The sequence below is a fragment of the Ambystoma mexicanum genome, chromosome 5p (genome assembly GCF_040938575.1).
Source record: "Ambystoma mexicanum isolate Mex_15411 chromosome 5p, UKY_AmexF1_1, whole genome shotgun sequence".
In the NCBI taxonomy this organism is placed as follows: Eukaryota; Metazoa; Chordata; class Amphibia; order Caudata; family Ambystomatidae; genus Ambystoma; species Ambystoma mexicanum.
The window spans coordinates 721,362,846-721,386,034 of record NC_090930.1 but is presented as its reverse complement, the minus strand read 5'-3'; the positions used below and the strand labels follow the sequence as shown (position 1 = coordinate 721,386,034).

At 47.6% G+C, this 23,189-nt stretch overlaps 1 protein-coding gene across 1 annotated transcript in view; it reads left to right on the top strand.

The window, feature by feature from the left end:
• LOC138480572 (uncharacterized) overlaps nt 1-23,189 on the top strand; it is a 188,652-nt gene extending 165,463 nt beyond the window's left edge. The window contains exons 2-3 of the mRNA XM_069612297.1: nt 1,225-2,220; nt 23,131-23,189. Coding sequence (XP_069468398.1) covers nt 1,225-2,220; nt 23,131-23,189 — 1,055 coding nt within the window. The remainder of the gene's footprint in view (nt 1-1,224; nt 2,221-23,130) is intronic.

Here is a 23,189-nt window from a genome sequence, read left to right as displayed (position 1 = left end):
AGCAAAGTGAATGTGAACAAGAACACAGGCACAGGGATAGAAGAACCTGTGTGGGCAAGAAAGCCTAGGGTTACCGGCTGTGTGAGCTGTAATGGGTGGAACTTGTGGTCTGACAACTGCACCTAGACCGAGTATACTGTATCTGTGAGAGTCAAAAACATACAGATAACAAATCTGCATGTATGAAAGATTGCTTAAGTGAAGCAGAACAAAGCAATCTGTATAAACTGTCAAGGAAACAGGAGTGTAAAGTTGACCTGGAACTGGTTTTGAATATTGATAGACTGAAACTAAGTGTGAATTGGCAAGCTGGACAAGCTGACGTCTTAGGGAAGGGAAACCGAAGACCTTATGAACTTTGTCAGCTGGAAGGATATCCCCCGTTTATGGAGGAAAGAAAGGAGACTTTGGACTAGGACTAAAGTAGTTGCTATGGTGAGAAACATTGATTTTTAGCTTCTCTGGGTGTCATTTTGACACATGAACAAAACCTAATAACTAAAAGTAAAATAGTGATGTGAAAGCTTGGAGTTTTATGAGCACTTTGATCACAAGGAATGCACCGGTGAAGGTAAGCTAATAAGGGTTTTTGTTGAGGACGTGTTGTCCCTGCTCCCTGATTATAAGGGATATGTTGTCAGCCATGAGAATCTGTAGACCATTCTATAATCGAATAAGCATTAGCCATAGTAGTTCTCTAAGAGTTGCATGTTCGACTCCTCCTTTGTCCTCTCTATAGGACACCTATGTTTTCTTTACTAATTATGAAACTAGGGGGCCATATTGTAGTGGGATGTTGATTGACTGTCATACATGGGTTCCCATCGGACCACTGTTATTTACTTGTGAACGCCTTGCCCGCTTTTCTTACCTGCATCAGAAAACGTGAACTCATTGCAACTTTTGTCTTTAATTTTAATCACTGCCTGTGCATTGTGGTTGAAGAACAATTCTACTATATGGGTTCTTCTATTTCACAATACAGTGTGTGTTAATGGGAGGTTGGGGTCTTTTAATGATTGCTGAAGTTTTTCTGTTGTATCTATGGATTGCTGTTAAGGCTGATGGGTAATCACTTAGTAAATAAAGCATAGTAAGTAGTGATACAAATAGTCTAATATTTTATGGATAACTGTAAGCTGAAAACAACTGTATGACTAAGAAATGTAACACTAACATTTTTATTGATGGAAGATTAATTGATGTCACATTTTGCTCTTGCAGAAATGAAACAAGCTGGTTGTGCAGAGTCTGTTGTGGAAAAGAAAGGCAAAGTGAGCAAAGCAGTGTCAAACCGATGCAAGCCCCTTAAGACAAAGAGGCCTTTACACTCCCAACTGCCAGTCTCTATTGTGCCTACAGATTATTCTTGTGCAGATGATACCATTATGCAGCACGTGCTTCCAGTAGTGACTATGAATGATGATTTGCAGAAACTTAAGAGTACCAGTGCAGAGAAATCAACTAAATCCATGCTTAAGAATCGCAGACCGCATAACAAGATTATAAATGATAGAAATACCTCAAAAATATTTAGAGGAAAGGCCAAAGTTGCTAAACCACAGAGCCCAAATGTGAAGATTTCAAGTACGCAGCAGCCTTCTGCTGCAGTTCCAAAAAAAGGAAGGCCACAAAAGAAATTGGCAAAGGATGTGAATTTGCAAGCATCACCACCAATTCCCAAATCGCTCCAAGCAGGGCCTAAAAATGGGAACGCTCTCAATACAATTGTAAGCAGTACCATCCAGCATAAATTAGCGTCATCAAAGATCAACCCTGTCCACAAACGGAAACGAAAAGACAGTTGTTCCAATCTGCATAAATTGCCTCGGAAAGCGCTTCCAGCTATGCCCAAAAGTGTTAACAAAAAAAAGCTCTCTGCTAAAGGTGCAAGTTTGCAGAAAGCCGGCCGACCAAGGAGTTCGACTGTCAGTGCCAAGTACCCAAGTGTAAAGGGTGTCTACCGAAAGAAATCGCATCTTACTCTTCCCAAGTCTGCCAACTCACAAAGCAGGAATATGGAGGTTGGCAGTTTGCCATTATCTCCAGCAGTTCCAAAGTATGTGTGCTTACAAAAACCACACTTAAATAGTGGCAATCTTAAATCATCCTCAGCAGAGTCGAAGACAGATCAGTCACAAGAGCCAAGTGTAAAGTATGATGGCTTTCAAAACAACGGGAGCACGCCAGCACCAAACCTTGATGCAACTGTTCCTTCAGGTATGTGTAGTCTTCAAATTTTTGACACATTTACTTTTGTTTCATGATGATTTAATTAAGTGAATGTTATTTAAACTGCACAATATACATTTAACATGTTTTGAATACAGTATGGCTTCCTATCCAATTTGGAGATCTCTGACCGTGTGTTATCATTTGCAATTAAAGGAAAGCAAACTCCAATTAATCTCACATCCTATCCCTTTGCTCCATACTTATTGGAAATAGTCCCCATCTGTACGGGAACAGATCAAAGGATGAAAAATAAAAGAAAATAGGAGCTGATGATATGCCCAGCACTGATCCACTCCTACACATCATTGTTCCGGACCCACCTGACAGTTCTTCCATCCATGTGAATGGGGCAGAAGCATCCATGTTCAGATGATCATTTTTCACTCTCTAAACTATCATTTTTCCCACACTTTGTTCCTCTTGGTTTCATTATAACGTCTATGGTCGCAGTGTGTCTGCAGTGTTGGACCTGCAAGGTCTGTAGTGCTTTTCAGCCATAGTGTCCCTGGCCTCATTGTGCGGTCTACAACCTTTTTCCTGCCGGGTATGGTTAAATTGCATGTTACATTTGGAGTGCATTTTCCGGAATCCTGCACTAGAAATGTTCAAGATCTTTGCCTCGTGGCCCCTATGTCTGGACTAGCTTCCTATGTGAGAAACCAGGGTGTTCTCCTGAGTAGAGCCCAGGAATCCCTTATCCAGGTGGCCAGGACACGGCCATCGCTGTTCGATCCAGTTCCTGGGGGTGGGGGAGGATCACCTGGGTAGGGAAACCCAGGGTATTCTCAGGGGAATACCCCAGGTGAGCCGCATCCGAAGAAAGGGCCGGGAAGACAAGGTCCTTGAGGCCTTTATAGATTGTACCAACTTGGCCTCCCACCCAATGAACCTCCTTTACCAGAATCCAACATCCCCTCTGCATCTGGTGAATCTGTCAGAAACCCTGTTGCACTCGAAAACAACATATCCCAGAATCCCTAGTTCCGTTACCTACCCTAATACTCCCAGTCATTCTTCTCCACATTCCTCCAGATTGTTTTCCGAACTCCCAGTCTACTTGGGCCAAACACTACCGTTTCCACAATACTCCCCGTTAATTTTCCGATAATAATCCTGGTAATTCCCGTTTTTTTTCTCAAACCCCACAAATTTTTGCTCTTCTGAGCTTACAAACCCCCCCCCTAGTACGAGGGCTTTAATTTCATGCAACACCTTTCCCCCTTTCCACCCCGTAGGATACTTGGAATCTCTACCACCCTCCTTTTCTGACAAAAACACTTTCTCACACAATGACAAACAAAGGACTCCAACCAGAGCCGTTTACCTGACATGTCCCGACACAAGGGTCAGGCAATTGACAACATCTACACACAACTGACGGCCCTTTCTCTTCCTCACATGGATACAAAGCGAAGTATGAAAGTACACTTTGAGCAAGGCCAAACGGACAAAAGAGCAGATTTTCCGGACCGGCAGTTCAAGCGAAGGAGAAATGCGGCAAGACCTGAAAGGACGAGGAGGGAATTACCCTTGCCCTTTTCAACTCAGCCCCACGAAGCCTTCGAAAAGAGAATCATAAGACCAGGAAGTCCAGCTGGCATTTGGTGCAACAGGTGTACACGGCATACAGGGTCCCCATGCACTGACAGCCAAAGCGGGGTGCATCGCTTGCCACCATGGTGGTGTTGTCCTTGACTCTCCAGACGGGAAAGTCCATAAAGCTCAGCACAGCTGTTAAGTCGGAGGAAACTGATATGAAACCGAACTGTGCTGGGCCCAAGGTTTCAAGCGGCAACAGTTGAACAAAAAACTTGTGTTTATGAACTTTAAAGAAAGCCCAGTTGGGGTCCAGGTGCAGAGCGGTCCAGCGCCACGTGGGTGCTCATTCGAAAGACTCTGACCGGGACCTGTTTTGAAAACACAAGAACCAAGAGGCCTTGGCGGAAAACCAGCGTGAGGTGCCTAAGGGGTCATACGAGGGTCAAGCAAAACCCCTGGTACAATCAAGTCTTTGACACATGGAGGAAAGCAAAGTGCATTGGGGAAAGCCAAGTGAATTGTGTGCATGAGAACTGTGTGTAGCCTGACAAGGGCTGAGACCAGACTTGGGCAAAGGGGAGAACCTAAGGGGTCCGAAGAGACTGTCTTGTGAACTGTGGCAAGTGTGAACCTGACAGGGATGAGAAGAGCAAATCATGAACTGTTAGAAAATCATAAACTGTGGCTATGGGAACCCAATGGAGGGATGCCAAGGGGAAAGCTAAGAAGAGGGAATCCCGTATTGTGATAAGCCAAGAGAAAGCTTGGAGAAGGGAGACCCCGCTTTCTGATGAGAATCTGAACTTCGAAGGGATTGTGTCCTCCAACGTATTCCTTATCTTTGATAATTCGTCTCCAGCTTGCTGGCCTCGGAAATTTTTTCTCTGTAGAGGGTGCTGTGCGTCGACGTCTGCCGAGTCGACGTCCCTCGACAGCCACCGTATCGGCGCCGACGCCACCATGCCCATAAATAGCCATGCGCGGCGTCTGTTGCTCAGTTCCGTTTCCCGCGCTTCGTGGGGCCTCGGAATATCGTTGCTCAGTTCAGTCGGATAAACCTCTTATATTTACTCGATAAAAACAACTCGTCCTCGATGGCTTCTTCATCCGAACCGACGACTCCGCGGTCCGGCTTCAAAAAATGTCGAGACTGCGGAAAGAAAATGTCGATAACGGATCCTCACAGGATCTGTTTGTGGTGCTTGGGAGTCGAGCACCATTGTTCGGAGTGTGAGGACTGCATGTCCATGACGGCGAAAGCCTTGGAGCGCAAGGGGAAGCTCGAGAGAGGTAAGTCAGTCAAAACCTCCTTGAAAGTTTCTTCGGCCGAGTCGAGGCATCCGTCTCCTCGCCGTCGAAAGCATTCCCATTCTATGTCTCGAAGTAGCTCCCACCACTTGTCGAGATCTAGACACTCAAAGAAGAGATGTCGAAAATCCCCTTCCTCGTCATCTTCTGTTTCCCCAGAAAGGGTCTCCTGCCCCACAAAACACAGCTCTCAGGCTGAGTGGGAGGAATTCAGGAAGAAAATGCTAAGCGTCTTCGAGAAAGCAGCCTCGACCCCCTCGAAGACAGCTGAGGGTGATACCCTGGGTGAAAAACCCAAAAAATCGAAACGCTGCGAGTCGTTGCACCCGGCGAACGAGTCCACCCGAGAGCGCCACGGGCCATCGGGTAGGAAGGCACCATCTTCGACGCCGTCGTCGAAGATCCCTTCGACGCATGGATTGACGCCGTTGTCGAAGGGTTCTTCGCATCGGTCAATCGAATCGACGCCATCGTCGACATTGACGCCGATAAAAGAGAAAACCACGGCTACTTCACAGCCAACGGTTATACCCAGAGCCTCCAGCACGACGCCGAGAACGTCGTCGACATCCTCGGGTAGGATCCCGATCATCTCGAGTTCTTCGAGGCCTCTTCCAGTTTTCTCGACGCCTTTCTCGGCGCCTTCGAAGCCTTTCACATCGGTGTCGACGACATCGACGTTTTCTCGCCCAATAATGACGAGTTTGGCTCCTTCTGCTTTAGAAATGGGTTTTACACCATTTCCGAGGTCAGAGTACCCCAGATTATCTTCAATCTATGAAGAAGGGGAGGATCCTGACCAAGAAAGACCCTTTGGGCTGCAGAGGACCACACCACCTGTTTCAGAGGATTTTACCTCTGAGGAAAGAAGGTTGAAAGACCTACAGGAATCATTACATGAGGCAAGTGGGCTGGACACTTCCCCAGAAGTGGAATTTGCCAAACCAGACCCAGGGGAACATGCCGAAACCCCCTATAGAACCCCGATGGCAAGAATTATTGAATTCATGGGTTGGTCTGCGCCTTCACCTGTTTTTCAACAGGATGACCTTACAGACATACTAGACAAAGGTCCACAGGAGGATCCTGTGGTCCCTTTCCATACAGCCTTACAAAGGAAGATTTCATCAAATTGGGAAACTCCTGAGGTTATCCCTGCAGCCAATAAAAGATTGTCAGCCAAGTATAGGGTAGCTGCGGCTGACCCTGAATATTTATCAAAACACCCGACTCCAGAGAGCCTGGTGGTTCAAGCGGCAACTTCATCAAGCATCAGATCCGCTTACCCTACTGTCCCACAGGATAGAGATGACAAAAGGTACGATTCTATGGCAAAAAAGTATTTTCTGCTTGTAGTATGGCGTTGAAGTCCATCAACGCCACTTGTACGCTCGCCAGGTTCAGTCACACACTGTGGGAGTGTGCTTCATCAGCAGCTGACTGCATACCAGAAGGAGAGGAAAGAGAAGCCTTCCTTAACATCATTAAAGATGGCAAAGATGTCATGTGCGAATCTCTTCAAACTGGCATCGATTCCGCTGACAGTATCAGCAGGGCCATGGCGGCAAGTACTACAATCCGCAGGCATGCGTGGTTGCGAAAGTATGGCTTTGCTCCAGATGTAGAGGCCAGACTTTTGAATATGCCCTTTGACGGCTCTTCTTTATTCGGTAAAAAGGCTGATGACAGTCTGGAAAAGTTGCAAACATCTAAAGCAGCAGCAAAATCTTTAGGAGCTGCAATCCGCCAAACTCCTTTTCGCCCCTCAGGAACCTCTGGGAGAGGAAAGTCCTTTCGCTATTATTCCGCATTCGGGAAAGGCAGAGGACAGCCGGCTCAAAGAGGCCAAAGGAGATCCACCCGAGGTGGACGGGTCAAAAGTACTAAGGCCGGAGCAGCAGCAGGTGCCTCTTTACCCTCGGCATCTGCATCAGCCGCCCCAAAACCACTCTGAAGTCTTTCCACACAAAACACCTGTAGGGGGCAGGTTAACTTACCATCTGACGGAATGGCAGGCTATTACGTCAGATGCTTGGGCATTGGAGACAGTTGCCCAGGGTTACTGCCTACCCTTTCTACACATCCCTCAGGGTCATCCACCGGGGCACAGCTCTCTAAAAGTTCCAGATCCGCTCCTCTTGCAGGAAATTGTAGACCTGCTGGAGAAAGGTGCCATAGAACCAGTACCTGTAGCGGAGAGGAACAAGGGCTGGTACTCCCCCCTACTTTCTCATACCGAAGAAGGACAGAGGACTGAGACCCATCCTGGACTTACGAGAATTGAACAAGTTCCCCAGGAAGGACAAGTTCAAGGTGGTAACTCTCTCAGATCCTTCAGGCCCTCCAGATCCAGGACTGGCTGGTATCTCTGGACCTCCAGGATGCTTATTTCCATGTGCCAATCCATCTCAAACACAGGAGATACCTGAGGTTCGCAATTGGCGGCTCTCATTATCAATTTCGAGTTCTGCCATTTGGGCTGACCTCCGCCCCGAGGGTCTTCACCAAGCTAATGTCGGTAGTGGCTGCAAGTCTAAGGAGGGAAGGGATCCACGTCTACCCCTACCTGGACGTTTGGCTGATCAGAGCTGTATCTTCGGAACAAGCTCAGATCCAGCTAAATTATGTCTGCCACTTCCTTCACAAACTGTGCTACTCCCTCAATTTAAAGAAGTCACAGATGATCCATCACAGAGACTCCAGTTCATTGAAGCGGTCCTGGACACTTCCCTGGGAAAAGCCTCGCCACCCAGAGGTGAGGGCTCAAGATATTCTGCAGATGGTCAACAAGTTTGAAATGCCCAACATCTCCCAGCCTTCGACTTTTTGAGATTGCTAGGCCTCATGGCATCCTGCATCTTCCTTGTGCCAGAGGCTCGCCTGAGAATGAGATCTTTCCAGTGGGCACTAAGAACCCATTGGTCACAATACTCAGGAAGAATGACAGATCTCCTCCGGACAAGGTAGCCCACGACCTTCAATGGTGAGCCTATCCAGAGAACATCTTGAAAGGAGAACTGTTTTGGCAACCATGGCCGGAGATAACTGTAGTCACAGACCCCTCACTCACGGGGCGGGGAGCCCATGCCAACGTCTTGACCATCAGCGGTCTTTGGTCTCCATCGGAGTCCAGACTAAACATCAACCTATTAGAGCTGAGAGCGATCAGACTAGCGCTGAAAGCTTTCCTGCCATCAGTACAGGGGAGAAATGTCCTGATAATGTCGGACAACACGGTGGCCATGCACTACCTCAACAAAAGAGGAGGCGTAGGGTCACTGCCACTGTGCAGAGAGGCAATGCAGCTCTGGTTTTGGGCAATTCAGGAAGGAATCTCTCTATCGGCAGTCCACCTAGCCGGAGAGAAGAATTTGACAGCGGACGCTCTGAGCAGGCAGAGCAGTCTCCCACGAGTGGGAGCTAGCTCAGGAAGTCCTTCAAGAGATCTTCGCCCTTTGGGGAACCCCTCAGGTGGATCTGTTCGCCACCAACAGGAAGTGCGATCTGTTCTGTTCAAGGGAATTTCCCCCGAGAGGAGCTCTAGGGGACGCATTCGTAGTGGACTGGGAGTTCCCACTCCTTTACGCGTTTCCACCAGTCCCTGTTATTCCTCAAATGATCAGGAGGTTGAGAAGATTCCGGAAAACCATGATCCTAATTGCCCCGTACTGGGCCAGGAGAACATGGTACCCGGACCTTCTGGATATGTCCATCTGCCCTCCAATCCGTCTTCCACTCAAAGAGAATCTTCTCTCGCAGAAGGGAGGTCAGGTTCTCCATCCAGACATAAGAAACGTCAACCTTCACCCTTGACTTCTGAAAGGTTGAGGTACACGGATTGGGACCTCCCTGATGACGTCATGGAGGTGTTGCTTTCGGCCAGAAGGCCAGCAACAAAGTCTTTAAACTGCTGCTGTTGGAACAAGTTTTGCAGCTGGTGTAGAGAAGAGAATATCGACCTTTTTTCATGTGGTACACCAACGATGTTATCGTTTCTACTCTACTTGGCAAACTCAGGCCTTCAGGTTGGCACTGTAAAAGACTTTCTCGCAGCGCTATCAATCTTCAAGCGCACTGCGGAGGAACCATTGTAATTCAAACTACCCCATGTAATACAATTTCTCAAGGGATTAATTAATGTTTATCCTCCAAGACCATTCCAGGTTACCTTATGGGACTTAAATTTAGTCTTCAATTTCCTAATGGGTACTCCCTTCGAACCACTCCTCTTGTTCGCTGAGATTTCTCACTCTTAAAACTGTCCTATTAGTAGCACTAATATCTGCTAGGAGGGTGAGCGAATTACAAGCTCTATCTTGTAAACCCCCCCCCATACAATTTTCCATAAGGACAAAGTTGTCCTACAGGTGAAGCCTAATTTCCTCCCAAAGGTGGTTTCTGAATTTCACATCACTCAGAAAATTACCTTACCTTCGTTCTACCCTCCTCCCCATCCGGGGAAAGAGGAAGAAAGGCTACACAGACTGGACCCAAGGCGAGCTCTAAGCTTTTACATCAGCAGACTGGCTAGGATTAGGCAAGCAGACCAACTGTTTGTAGGATACTCGGGTCACAAGTTGGGACTACCCATAACGAAACAGACCATTTCCAGGTGGATTATTTTGGCCATTCTGGAATGTTACAAACTGGCAGGGAAAGAGCCACCCCAGAATCTTAGTGCTCATTCAACCAGGGGTATCGCAGCCTCTTCGGCCCTCCAAAGAGGGTTACCGGTCCGAGACATATGTGCGGCTGCCACATGGTCGTCCGTACATACATTCACAAGATTTTACAACCTGGATTCCTCCACTAGTCAAGAGACCAGATTTGGCAAAGCCGTATTACATTCGGTTGATTCCTAAAAGGGATACATGACATTATTACTCCCACCTCCAATTACATGCCACTGGTATGGGAGTCTATCAAAGATAAGGAATACGTCGGAGGACACAATCCCTTCGAAGAACAAGTTACTTTTTACCTTGTAACGTTCTTTCGATGGGATGTTCCTGCGACATATTCCTTATCGCCCCTCCCATCCATCCCCGCAGTAATACTTCCCTTGTGGTTGCAGTTTACGCTCCTTCAAGGTCAATAACCAATTCAGGCATGACTTAACTTGTGCTACAAAACAGAACTGAGCAACGGACGCTGCGGGTGGCTATTTATGAGCATGGTGACGTCGGCGCCGATACGGTGGCTGTCGAGGGACATCGACTCGGCGGATGTCGACGCGCAGCGCCCTCTACAGAGAAAAAATTTCCGAGGCCAGCAAGCTGGAGACGAATTATCAAACGTAAGGAATACGTTGGAGGAACATCCCATCGAAAGAATGTTACAAGGTAAGAAGTAACATGTTCATTTCAGTTAAAACGGCTATGTGAACCCGACAGAGGGATGCCAAGGGGAGAGCCAACGAGAGTGAACCCCATACTGTGATAAAGCAAGTTTAACATTGTGCTTACAAGAGTGAACCCGACCGAGGGATGTCCACAGTGAATGATTGTTGAACTTGTGATTGAAAGGCCATCGTGAACCAGACACAGGGAGGCCAACATTGCAAGAAGGATCCGAGCCCGGCAGAGAGAGATCCAAGGGGCGAAGAACAATCGTCCAATGTGCAAGAGCACCGAAGGAACTTTTGTCTGTTTGTTTTGGTACTTCAGGTCCTTTGAGGCAAGAGTCTGTGTTTAACAGAGACCTGGCTACAATAGCCCTGATGTTTTAGAACTGAACTGTAACCTCATGCTAGCAAGACCCAGGAGTGTGCTGTGCTCATAATTCCCGCCTTGTCCCCTGCTTAAAACGTGGGGATGGGAGACACCCCAGCCATACCATCCTGACTTATTTAATGAACACTTCTTTCTTTTCTGGTGAATATTATCCCGCACGCTTTTGTAACTTAGCGGTAAGGATTGCCAATTATGTTTTTTATTATGGTCCCTTTACAAGACACCACTAGGACTGCCTTATTATTTGATGGTCGTAGCTTTCTCCCATCATAGATTTAGGTTTAGATTAGGTGTTTTTCTCACCCATTAATAAACACCATTGAACTGTGATCACTTGTGCCTGTCTTTTCTGTTGCCTCATAACTTCCTTACACCTACAACACACTGAGCATGGATGAGTGGGTTCCTGAACCCCCTCTCTATGAGATCCGAGGTACTGCATAACTACTGAGGTTCTCGTCAGACCTAAAGTTGGGAGTGTTCCTTAGATGCTCTCTTGGCCGTCTACTGCCAGTCCTCACATTGAGGTCTCTGATAGATTGTATTCTCACAGAATCACCAAGTCAGGGTTCGAAAATTGAGGGGGGCTGCGAGCCATTTAGCTCCTGCTGGCAGATTAGAAGAGCCTGGTTAGCTTGACAGGAAAAGCTACCACAAGCTACTTTTGGCTGCCCCGACACACGAATGCCAAAGAAACACATCTTTGTTAATTTAACACTGCATTAGGGACAATCTAAAGATAAACATTAGGACACATCTATAGACCATTTAAATCATTAGGGCATACAAATAATGAAAATAATTATATGTTTGCATCTTATGTGGAAGTTACATTTGGGTAATGCTGTGTACTAGCTCCTTGTTCCCCAGTGGTAGCTCCTGGTCACTGGTTAATGCAGGATAACCAGGAGCTGCTTTTAGCTCCTGCTTAACGAATCTTAATTTCTAGCCCTGCCATGGTGTTTCCTGCAAGGGACAGGTGTGTCCCTCAGCATTGTCCCATACTTGTTTCTTTCATTTGACACCACTGGCTGATGAAACTTCACTGCCCTGCTTCACATGATGCTTGGTTCAAGAGGGAGCCCTCCTGAAGGCTGTGCCCCCGGACCACACTGCATGGCAAGAAGGAGCCATTTGGTGGTTTCTCCTGGTTCTCAAAAACAGATTTAAGACCAAGCTCACCCAATCTTGTTGCTGTTACCCCATCTGCGGAATCAGTGATCATCCAATCAGGCCACACAACTCATTGCTTTGCACCGCCATATTGCAGCTTTCCCTTTCTTTGCAATCCGTGGATTTTAAATCCCGGTTTGTATGGTCTGCTTTTCAGCCCACAGCATGGATGGGTTTTTTGTCAGTCTTAATCTACTTTGGACCTCACACACGGTCAAGTACTTCAATGAACATGTGATGGGTCTTAATTTGCAGACCCCTGAACCAAAACCACTAGAGATGGATATTCTGGCAGCCATTCAGGACATCTCATTCCCCTGCACCAAGATGTCCTTAAACAGACTCGAAAGCACTGGGAGACCTCTTGACCCCCGACCTTGATGGTCAGCAGGAAATACTACATTAAATTAAGGATACTTGTTGAGGAGAAATGCTACCTAAGGATTAATCCTTCAGTCCAGTGTGTTCTCTTCATCCTCTTTTACTGCAACGTAACCTCCTTCTGGCAGGAAAGTGTAGCTGAATCATGTTTTCTACCTTCAACAAGCATACTCGTGTACCATCCATGTTGTCTGCAATCACTGCTGCGGAGGGAAATAGCAGAGTTTTTCCCAAGACCTTCCCTCTGAAAAAGTCACTTTCTTGGCTGGTATTTCAGATACAAAGCAGGTTTCCCTGGATATGTAGTATAACAGGGCATGTTCACACATGCAGGGGCGTGTGTAGCAGCCTCTGTGTGTGCAGGAGCACCTAGTCAAAGAGCACTGGACTGGTCACTGAGGCCCAAACGAAGATAACTGGTCTCTTCCTTTATACAGACTTAACTCTCTCATTCCTCCACTGACAATGAATACACAAAGACAATGCAAGCACCCTAAAAGCGAAATCCAATTTAACATTAACCACAAGGAACCCTTAAAATCTTTCAAGGATCAGAAAGCTACGCAAGTAAGCCACCACAGTTTCAGCCATTTCTGCGCAAGGATTTTAGGCTCCTGTAGAAAGGAATTATTCCTATGCCTCATCACAACCCCAAAGGGAGGCTGTGCATCCCAAAGAATGTGTTCCCTTCTCTTCTGCCATGCCCAACAAGCTCAAAAATTGCCATTCTAATGAATTCCTCCTTTGTAGTAGTCCACATCTAAGATAGATCTTTCCCAGTGCCAGCGACCTTTTGAAACATTTTCTGCCACCACAGAACTTAGTGGCTCTGCATTGGCACCCGTGACGCTGGCGTTGAATTCATGCACAGTATATATGGAGCCAGCAGTGCCCCATCATCTCAGTTCCTTTTTTCTGTGAACTTGGTATTCTGCTTCAGCAATGCCACTAGCTTTTTCTAACTTGGGTCGCGCCAAATCCCAGTAGGACTTGAACTTCAAGCCCTGCAGAGATTGTGCAAGGCAGATGTATGTGCAGGTCGCTCATTAGTTTTGGCTTTTACTGCCATGGGAAGGAAAACATCACAACACAGATGACCTCAGTGCCTTCCTCCACGAAGGTGGTATTCCTCATCTTTGAGTTTGCAGAATAAGGCTACACTTGACCTTTGCTGAAGTAACAAAGACAATAAGGGCCATCCTAATAACCTGCAGTTCCAGCAGAATGATGCACTCGACCTCCTCAGCAGGTTATCAAAGTCCAGTCACCATCAGATCATTCAGGTAAACACCCCAACCTTACAGGGAGGCTGTGAAAACTGTTAATTGAGGCCAAGCATGCAAAAAAGGTTCCCCCTGAACAAACTGTCCCACTTTGCACAGGAGGTTCAGTGACACTTTGCTTGAGTCCGGCAAAAGGTCTGTCTTGAAACAGATCACTGATGGCTGAGCAGCAACTGGAGCAACATCATGTGCAACAGGGCCTCGGGGTGAACACAACGAAGCCGGATGCATTGAGCCCAGAAGATGTAGGCAGGGAGAAATAGGGACTTAACTCTGAATTTGGAAGACTTGGTCCATCAGAAAAATGTCTGAGACATGGTCCTCTGGAGGAACTACCCTTTTTAAGCACATGTCCGGATCCCCTCCTACGAATCCGGGGACTCGAAGGCCTGACATGAGACATCTACAGAAATTAAGTGTAAGCTGTGCAGCAGATGTCAAATGTGGATGTGGTGAAGCTTGGCCGACATCAGATGTCGGGTCCAAACTAAAATGAGCCAATCATCCATGTAAGTAAAGATGTGAGTCCATTCCCTGCTGAAAAGTGCAGCGCTAATAACCTTGGGGGTGAAGGAAGACCAAAATGCAGGACCCTGAACAGCTTTGGATGGATTGGCACATAGAAGCAGCCCTCATCCTTCTGTACCAAATAATAAAGGCAGTACCAACTCTCTTGTCTTCAGGAAATGCAACAACTTCTTGGCAGCGAACATTTGCCAGACCTCCTCCGGCACGAGGGAACCGAAAGGACCTTAAGGAGGGTTATCGGGCTGGTGTTACGCTCACTTGGCTCCCACAGAGGCGTCGATCGGAACTGAACAGCTGTGGTCTCCACCAATGTGACGCGTAGGGCCGAGATGACGGACTGGACTGGCCCACCTAGCTTCGTTTGCTTGGCATTTAGGAATATTCTTCTGCAAATGGAGAAAGGGGATTAACCACCCGTGGAGTTGAGCGTAAATCCCCCCACCCCCGCTGTTTTCCCCACAGATCACCTTTGATGTCCCCTCTTATAGTCTCACCTGATGGTTTGAAAAGATGAGCTCTCCATCCTGCATTGAGTGCAGGGGCGTGTTGATAACAAGTTGCTTCACTGGCTCGAAGGAATTGGTGAGTTCTAGAATAATATTGACTCAGAGATTCCCGGCAAGACGCCGTAAGTATAAAGTTCGTAAGAGTTCAAATGCCTGACTTTCACTCTTGTCCGATTCCTTGCAGGTTGCAGCTTGATCCTAATGAAGAGTTCCTCGTGGCAACCGGTGGTATTCTGGTAAGGATTTGTATTTTCCAACACAGTTCGATAAAATGTCAATATGTAACCTGTTGCTTTCTCCCTTATTCAGGCGCTGAGAGAAAGTATGAAGTCTTGGGGAATATTACCTCTGGCGGTAAAATCAGGTAAGTCTATTGTGGTGAGGAGGGTTACCCTTGTTTGTCCCTTTGTTTCACCTTGCTGTCCTTTTGTTTCCCCTTAGGGGCCGGGGTTCGGCAAAGATGCAGTGGAAGCTGCGCCGACCCGTGAAGAGGAATAGTACCCCCAGTGGTAAAATCAGGTAAGTCTATGGGAGGGTAACTAATATTCCTCTGGGTATTCCCTTGGCTCACCTTGCTGTTCTTGTCTTCTCCTTAGGTGTCGGAGTGCGGCGGGAACATACAGGAGGATGCGGTGGAATGTGAAGATCCTGCGAAGGCCGGTGAGTTCCATGCGGCGCTGCAGCAGGCGAGGCGACGCGCATAAAATAACTTTCTTCCAGCTCGAAGGCACGATGGATCGGGAATTCAGGTAAGGATTAAAGGTATTGCTCTTGTTCTAACCTTTTCTCCTTCTTTCTCCCTTTTTCTAGGAGCACCAAACTCGAGGCGGGCGTGGCAGAAGGCTGGATGCAGACTTGCAGGCACGGTGAGCGTTACGCTGCTGGATGCAGAATAACGCGAAGCGTGTGCTGCTCTTTGGGCGTGGTTTAAATAGCATCCAAAGTAGTCCCAGGTAAGTATTCCTCCCCAGCCCCGCCCGAGTAAAAAATAGTCCCTAAGTAAAGTAGTCTCTTGCAGCATGGTCTGCATCATGTAAGTTTGCAGCATGGTCTGCATCATGTGAGTTTTAATCTGAGCCTGGCGCCTATGGCGCCAGGACTGACTCTCCATATGAGCCTGGCACCATAGGCCCCAGGACTGGACCCAAATAGCCCCTAGCAGGGGTTGTTGGGCTTGCTTAGGATAACTTGATGCCTACTTCCGGGGTTGCTGGACGTGGTCTGGGTCCCCGGGGGTAGGCATCATGACAGGTGTTGAAGGAAAGAAAGTGTCACGAAGCTCAGCTGGATCAATACACGGCTGCCACAGAATTAGGGCTTAAAAGATACTGGTTTATAGAGCTAGTTAAATGTGGAGACAAAATTAAGGAAATGCAATGTTTCCACTCCGCATTTAACGTAAGACTAGTTAATCTGTCACCCACACCTCCACCCCCTGATCCCCAGATTCCTCACCTGGTTGCTTGTAGATACCTTGCTGTCAAATTGCCTGCCTTCCCCCTACCCTGTTAGTTCCCTGCACTCTTGTCAGCTTTCCTCACCGTGTAGTTCCCCCTATGATTCGTAAAGCGCTCAGTTGCTTCCCGAAGCTGGGTCCTTGCTCAATAAATACCCTAATAATAATAATAAGACGTCTACCCTGATAAGCAATGGCGGCCGGTCCCCTGATGGGGTTAATCCGCGTGTTTTGTGCTGACTCAGTCTTGTTAAGGGAGTCTGCAGTGAAATATAACTACAGAAGCAGTCGCACCGCCCCAGCGCCAACCAGGCACAACACCAAGACCCACACAATGTGGCCAGCCTACCAGCAGGCTCACTACCACAATCCGGCTACCACCATTCTTAGGAAGCCCGTCACTGCCTTATGGCCAAGGCACAACATGTGGCAATCAGAACACACGGTTAGGGATTACCCTGGCCACCACCTGACCAACCCATTCTGTCCTGCTTACTTTTGCAGGGCCCAACAGGAGCAGCTGTATACACAGGACCAACCATATGCCTTACCAGAACCCCTCAGGGGGCGCTGGACCGCAATCCATAGGTAAGAGGAACACAAAATCCTGACATGACAACTATCCTGATCTCACCTAGATCCCATGCTGACCTTGCCTTCTTCCCTCTCTCCCTCTCTTTATCTCTCCCCGTTCTAATTCCTCACGATGGAACTTACTCTAACATGTGTAAACTGTATGATGTAATTATCAACACATCAACTCTCACCCAAACACCATGCACATATGCTATATGTACCATGTCACACTAATGTCACACAAAACACAAATTGTCACTGTTTATGATTTTGAATATTTATCAGACTTGAGAAGGACCTACGGGTCGAAATACGTGTCGGCTGACCACATGGGGACGTAAGAGCCCCGGCTGTACCTTTTTTAAAAAGGGTGTTCTTTATAAAAACAAACCCTTTCACAACCAAGCACAAAAACCTATAAAACTGTGTGGAAAATCAATTTCTTGAAACTAACAAAGGCAAGGTATCCACTTTTTCTCTACCAAACAAACTAGGTATGGGCTATGGCTCAACACTAACCTGTGATCTTGCGACCAATACGACCCACAAACAAATGGGATATCAGTACTAGAGCTCAGCAAGGTCAGTTCCAATAAAGGGCCCACGATCTACAATCTTCCTAAATAAGGTGTGCCCACTTTGGGGGCGGTATGAGCCACTCTCAATAAAGATCGCTTTCCAGGCTGCATTTTCATTTTTCCATCACTCAGTCTTAAGGGTTTGTTTCCCTGCTCTTCTTTCTTGGCTCCTAGTTCTATTGGTATGGGTCCTCTGCTTCTCGTCCTGGATTCTTGGGAGACTCTTCTGCCTTGTTCTCATGGCCTCATGTGCACTTGCATGTTAGGCCTGTGGTTGGGATGGGTGACGCCAGGCTAAGCCCCAGAGCTTCCACAAGAAGGCTGGGTTAAATAATGTTTTTAGTCTCCCTCCGCTAAGGGTTTCGTCTCCAAGCCCCACTTCCCACCTACCTCCACAATGAGTCAGGACTGTCTTGTGCCTAAAGGTGCTCTCCTACTACACCTCTTCTCTCCTCTCTGCTAAGCTCCTTCTCCTCTTTGACATTCTGCCACATGCTAACACATGCACTACTCAACTCCCGTCATGCTTATAGTGTGCCTTCTCCCCAAGTAGGTCTTATTTGCTGGTGTCTTTCCACTCCTTCTCTTCTCTGGACTACTAATCCATCTTCATCTTCTCTCACTTGGTGCTTCCTCCTCCAGACACCACCTCCATTTTCTTGACTTCCCCAGGTCCAGATGTTTCTTCCAACCCCCTCCATATTTTCTTTCCCTCTTCTCCTCTTAACACTTGCTCCTGCCATCACATTCCTTCTGGTGCTCCTGCTCTTTTCACCAACCCCTAGATCTTCATCTCCACCACCTTCAACCTCCTCCTCTGCTCTGTGGCCGCCTCCTTCCAGCCTCCCTCTCAGAGGCCTCCATCTTTCTCCACCAAGGATCCCGAGAATTGTACATCTTCTGCCCTTTAACGTGGATGAGGTGTTTTGAACACTTATCCTGGGTACTTGAACTTTCCAAAATAACCGTATCACGGTTTTTAGTTGTGCCCATAGATTGGTTTATTTCAAACTGAGTGCAGTTCTCCTGTGATCCCCGCTGCTCTGCCCCAACGATTCCGAGACACAGTGCAAACCTTTATGTAGACTGGCCGCCATTTTGGAACATTCAGTTATGCTCTTTGCGGTCACACCTGGAATTGTTAGCTACGTACATGGCTCATAGCGAGTGTGGACCAATGCTTATGTAATGGGCCTTTTATTTCCATGACCCTATCACACCATAATCATTCTGTCTTTACAGGAAGGATTTTGGAAACATATCCTCTCCAGCAATCCTTTTACAACTATACCAGGAGTTGGGGCAGCCTTGCATGTACTATGATGTACGTTTTGGATACTGCAGCAGCAGGTGAGTGCTAGTGTTCTAGAGGGTCTATCTCCACTCATGTTTCACTTAAAAGAACTCAAACTTGTTTGAGTTCTCTCTGATGAGCCCCTTCCAAGGGGCAGGGCAGGCGAGGAGATATTCCCATACCTCTTCTGGGCCCAGCATTCCACAGTGGACAGAGGCACCCAGCCTTCGTGACTGCTCCTATCTTTACTTGAAGAGTAAGGCAGGGGACTTCATCACAAAAGGCAGTATTGTGTGCTGCCACTCTATGTACAGGAATACCTTCCCCAAACAGAACAAATAGAGTGGACCAAGTCCACATTGAAGGGGTTTTGGACTAAGATACAATGGGGAGTGTGGAAGTGTTAAGCAGAAACCTGTGCAGTTCCCTCTGGGACCACTGCAAAAGATTTAAGAGTACAGGTGTTGGCAGTAAACCCACTTGGTAGCAGTCTGTACCACACAGATTCACTGTGGTAGCTGTGGCTGAGCAGTCAGACTTCCCTCAAGAAGAGTTAGGCAGTATATAGAGGATACAGGATAGGTACAGAGTCACAGTAGTACAAACAAACACTGACCAGAGCTAGGTGTAAAAGTATATACTTATTTATTTTTAAGGCACACTCATAAAATTACACTAGCACAGAAAAAGGTAAGTAAGTCAAAACACAGTCACTATTACTTATATGTACATCCCTAGTCATTTGTTGGACAAGTCTAAGTTAACACCACTTATTTCCAAACAGAGGTGAGCGCTTAACGTCAGATGGCACTCCAACAAGTTATTAGAAAAGGGAGGGAAAAGCAGAAATAATGAGAGCAGTAAGGTAAAACACTTTTCACAGAAGGTTAGCAAAGACAGTCAATGGTGGAACAAGGAGAATTCGTTCGGGGCCTGCTTCAGAGAGAGCCAGGTAAAAATATGCCCAAGATCACACAATGTCGCAAGTCTTTGCAGGTAAGTAGAAAAGGTTTTACTACGGTTCTGAAAAGTTTAGTTAGGGTGTCCCAGACCTACCCAGGTTCGAGAGCCGAGGGCTAAATCTACCCCGTACAATCGGTGGCAAGGGAGGCCGGGCGGAACACAGTACCTTTAAAAGTGGAAAGGATCCTCCAGCGGTGGTAGTTGTTCCTGGTAGTGGGTGCAAGTTGCGGCGTCGTCCAGGGGAAGAGGTGAGCTCGACGTGGAGGAAAGCTGCAGGTCGTTGCACTACCAGGGATGAGGCCAGCCGTGGAGTTTTCCGGTCACAAAGGAGTTTACCCCTCTTTCGCGGTTGAGGTAAAAAGTGGTATCCCGGTTGCCGGGGTGCTTGGCACAGGCAAGGCGGCCACGAGATGCTTCGGGACGGCGAAAAGAAGGCAGCAACTGGTTGTCCCCACCAGTTAAGGGAAGGAGACTCTCTGGAGGGAGATCTCCTCTGTCGTCGGAAAAAGTGGGCTTCACCGGTGGTGTCGTCTTGGCAGGTCGTCTCGGCTTCTCCCTCTTCGGCTTCTTAGGTCCTGTGGCGACTTCTGAAGAACCAGTCCCAAAAACCCTGCTTTTATGCAGCAAACCCCCATTCATACAGCCTAGCTGTCACTCAAACATGCTAAGTGGTGAGCGGGGTGGCTCACCACTTGGGCCAATCACACTAGAGTGCGACATGAGTTGGCAAGGCAACTCAGTCCAGGGTGCCTAAACCCCCTCCCACACCCTCTGTGGTACCCAGACAGAATGGCACCACTTTGGAGGGCTTCTGTGCAGAAGCCCGCCAAAAGTGGAACAAAGGCTCGACTCGGGTTCAGGGTTACTGAAGTGAACCTAGACGCCATTTTGGCGGCGAGTTCTGGCAAAAAATCCCAACCGGTGAATTTATATTAAATAAATAAACCGGCGGTATCTTTAACATTGCACCAAAAAGTGGTGCATTAAAATCAATGGGAAATCCCATTGGGAAATATTCCGGTGGAATATTTCTGTGGTATCCACTGCCACCAGCCAGATACTCGGCGAGGGGGGACGGGACAGTACCCCCTCGACAACAGACCCAGGGGCAATCTAATTGCCCCTACCAGTACTTCCACAGTAAGATGGTTTGTACTGGTTAAGTTCCTAAGTTAAGACTAGTAAAGTCAATGGCAACTTTACAGACCCAGGGAGACAGTAGTCAGTCCCAGGGTGTGGAGTCTATGTTTGGGGGTCTCTATGACACCCCTGTGTTACTGCACTGAGGGTGCTGTGTAACACACATTCAAAAACCAATGATAGCCTATGGGGAAAAAATACCCCTAGCCCATAAGCACATAGCAAGTCACAGTAACACTCTCAAATCATGTCCAAGAGTGAGGGTAAAAGAGTCTCACTCTTGGCAGGAGAAAAAAATAAACCTCAAAAATCCAGCAAAGCTGCTGGGGGACTCACTAGGTTAGGAAATTCAGCCTAAACAGAGAATTCTCCCTAACAGGAAGAGGGGACATTGCCTATTTGAACGCCGCTTGCTGTACCTCAGTTTGCTAGAAAGGCAAGCCCAGGCGCTTGGCCACGCCCTTGGAGGAATAAACTCCTGGGATTGATCAGCCTTGGAAACAAACATGTTATCTCCTTCGCACAGCATGTCAAGAACCCCAACATCCTCATCCAGGAATGTCTGAACAACTCAACTGTACCCATCGCCTGAGCAACAGAGCCATATCCAGGCCGTATTGTAGGATTTGACAAGCCTCTTTGCCATCCTCCACCAGACCAGTTGAACCCTTCATTTCAGGCATGGCAAATTCTCTGGGCCTGAGAACAACACTCCACAAGGCAAGGTTCTGCAACCAGCAGCTCTCCAGATGTTTGGGAGTAGGACTCCCATGATGATAGGGCTAATGTGAGCTGTAGTCTGTAACATATGAAGAGACAAAGGTTGCAGATCACTGCCATAGTGTTTGTGTGCCTCTGGCCATGGTGCAGGTTGAATTTACGGTCCTCAAAGCCAAGAGCAAAAACTCTGAGGTGAGACTCATGGCTTAACCAGTCCAGGGCAAAAACATACAGTTGGCCACCCTAGAAAAAGCAGAGAAGGCCTTGACCACCAAGTACTCATCAGTGGGATGCCTGGACAGAAATCATGAATCTCTGGGAACTGGGCGATGCTCGTTTGCAAGATACCAGTCATCAGGAGCAGCAGAGACTAGCCTAAACCACATCACCATGATGGGGCAACAACAACAGGGTTAAAACTGAGAAGTTGTTCTGTTGAACTACCCTGGTGAAGGATGACAACATCATCATATTGGAACACAGGCCATGAAAGTGCAGACAACTATGGGGCTCAAAAGCCTTGGCAATTTCCCTCTGAAAGAACATACAGGACTTTGCATAGGCCAAGGATTGTGAAGCACTGATGAGGTGTACAATACACTTGTGTCAAATATATTGACAGCCAACTCAGACAGAACCTCATCCTGGCTGTGAACTCCTTGGGGTCGGGGGGACCCTAAACTCTGCCGAGTCCACAGGCTACAGTCCAAATGAAAAAAAGGATCACTCCCGAAAGATTTTGCCCATCTTTGAATTGAACAGACTCTTGGGAACCATGAAGTAGTCCAGCGAGGTTTTGACATTGCCAAATCCAAGGAAGCCTGTAGCTGGGGCTCGGCACCCAATGGTAGAGCTAATCGGCACTGGAAAGTTGCAGGCTTCACAAGCGGAGACAGAACCATTGCCAGATAGAGTATGGTTACAGCATGAACAGTGGTCTGTGCGGGTAGCAAGCAGTGCAGTGGGTCCGGACTCCCCCACAGTTGCCTATGCATCAGGTGCTTGGACCTTGGTGGAGATGTTGACTATTTGGTGTCTGAATTCCTTCCACTGTTCATGGGTGGAGAAACTAACTGGGAACAATATCTTCATTGTAGGCGGGTCACTACCTCTGTGCAGGGTAGCTATTTCGCTGTGGTTTTACCGGCTGGAAGACTAACTCTGTCAGCATCAAATTTGCCAGGACTGGGAACATAGTTGCAGACCCCTTGAGCAGTAGGGCATCTGTCTTTGACAAGTGGGAGCTTTGTGTGGAATCTCTGGGAAAGATCTTCCACTTTTGGGGGACACCTTAGGTGGGCCTATTAGCCTGCAGCGTCAAGGGAAAGTGTGACTTATTTATTCTCTACAAGGGAATTTCCCCTATGGGGATCTGAGTGTGCATTGTTGGGGGGGGGGGGGGACTTTGAACGCCTCTATCCATTCCTTCAGATACCCGTCATTCCACTGGCTCTCAGGATACCGGGTAAATTCAGGTTCAGCATGATCTTGTTCAACCCAGACTGGACCCGAAGGAAATGGAAATACAGCACTTCTGGACTTTTCCATCTGTCTTTCCTGGCGTCCCCCTTTAAGGGTGGACCTGCACCCTCAGTGGGAGAGTCTGGTCCTCCACCTGAGCTTCTGCATCCCCAACTGTTATGCTCGTCTTCTTGGAGGTTGAGGTACAAAGCGTGGGATTTGTCTGTCGACATCATGGGTATGCTTCTTTCTGCTAGGCCTGTCACCAAATGAATCTAAGCTTACAGGTATCAACGTTTTCAAGTTGGTGCAGTGA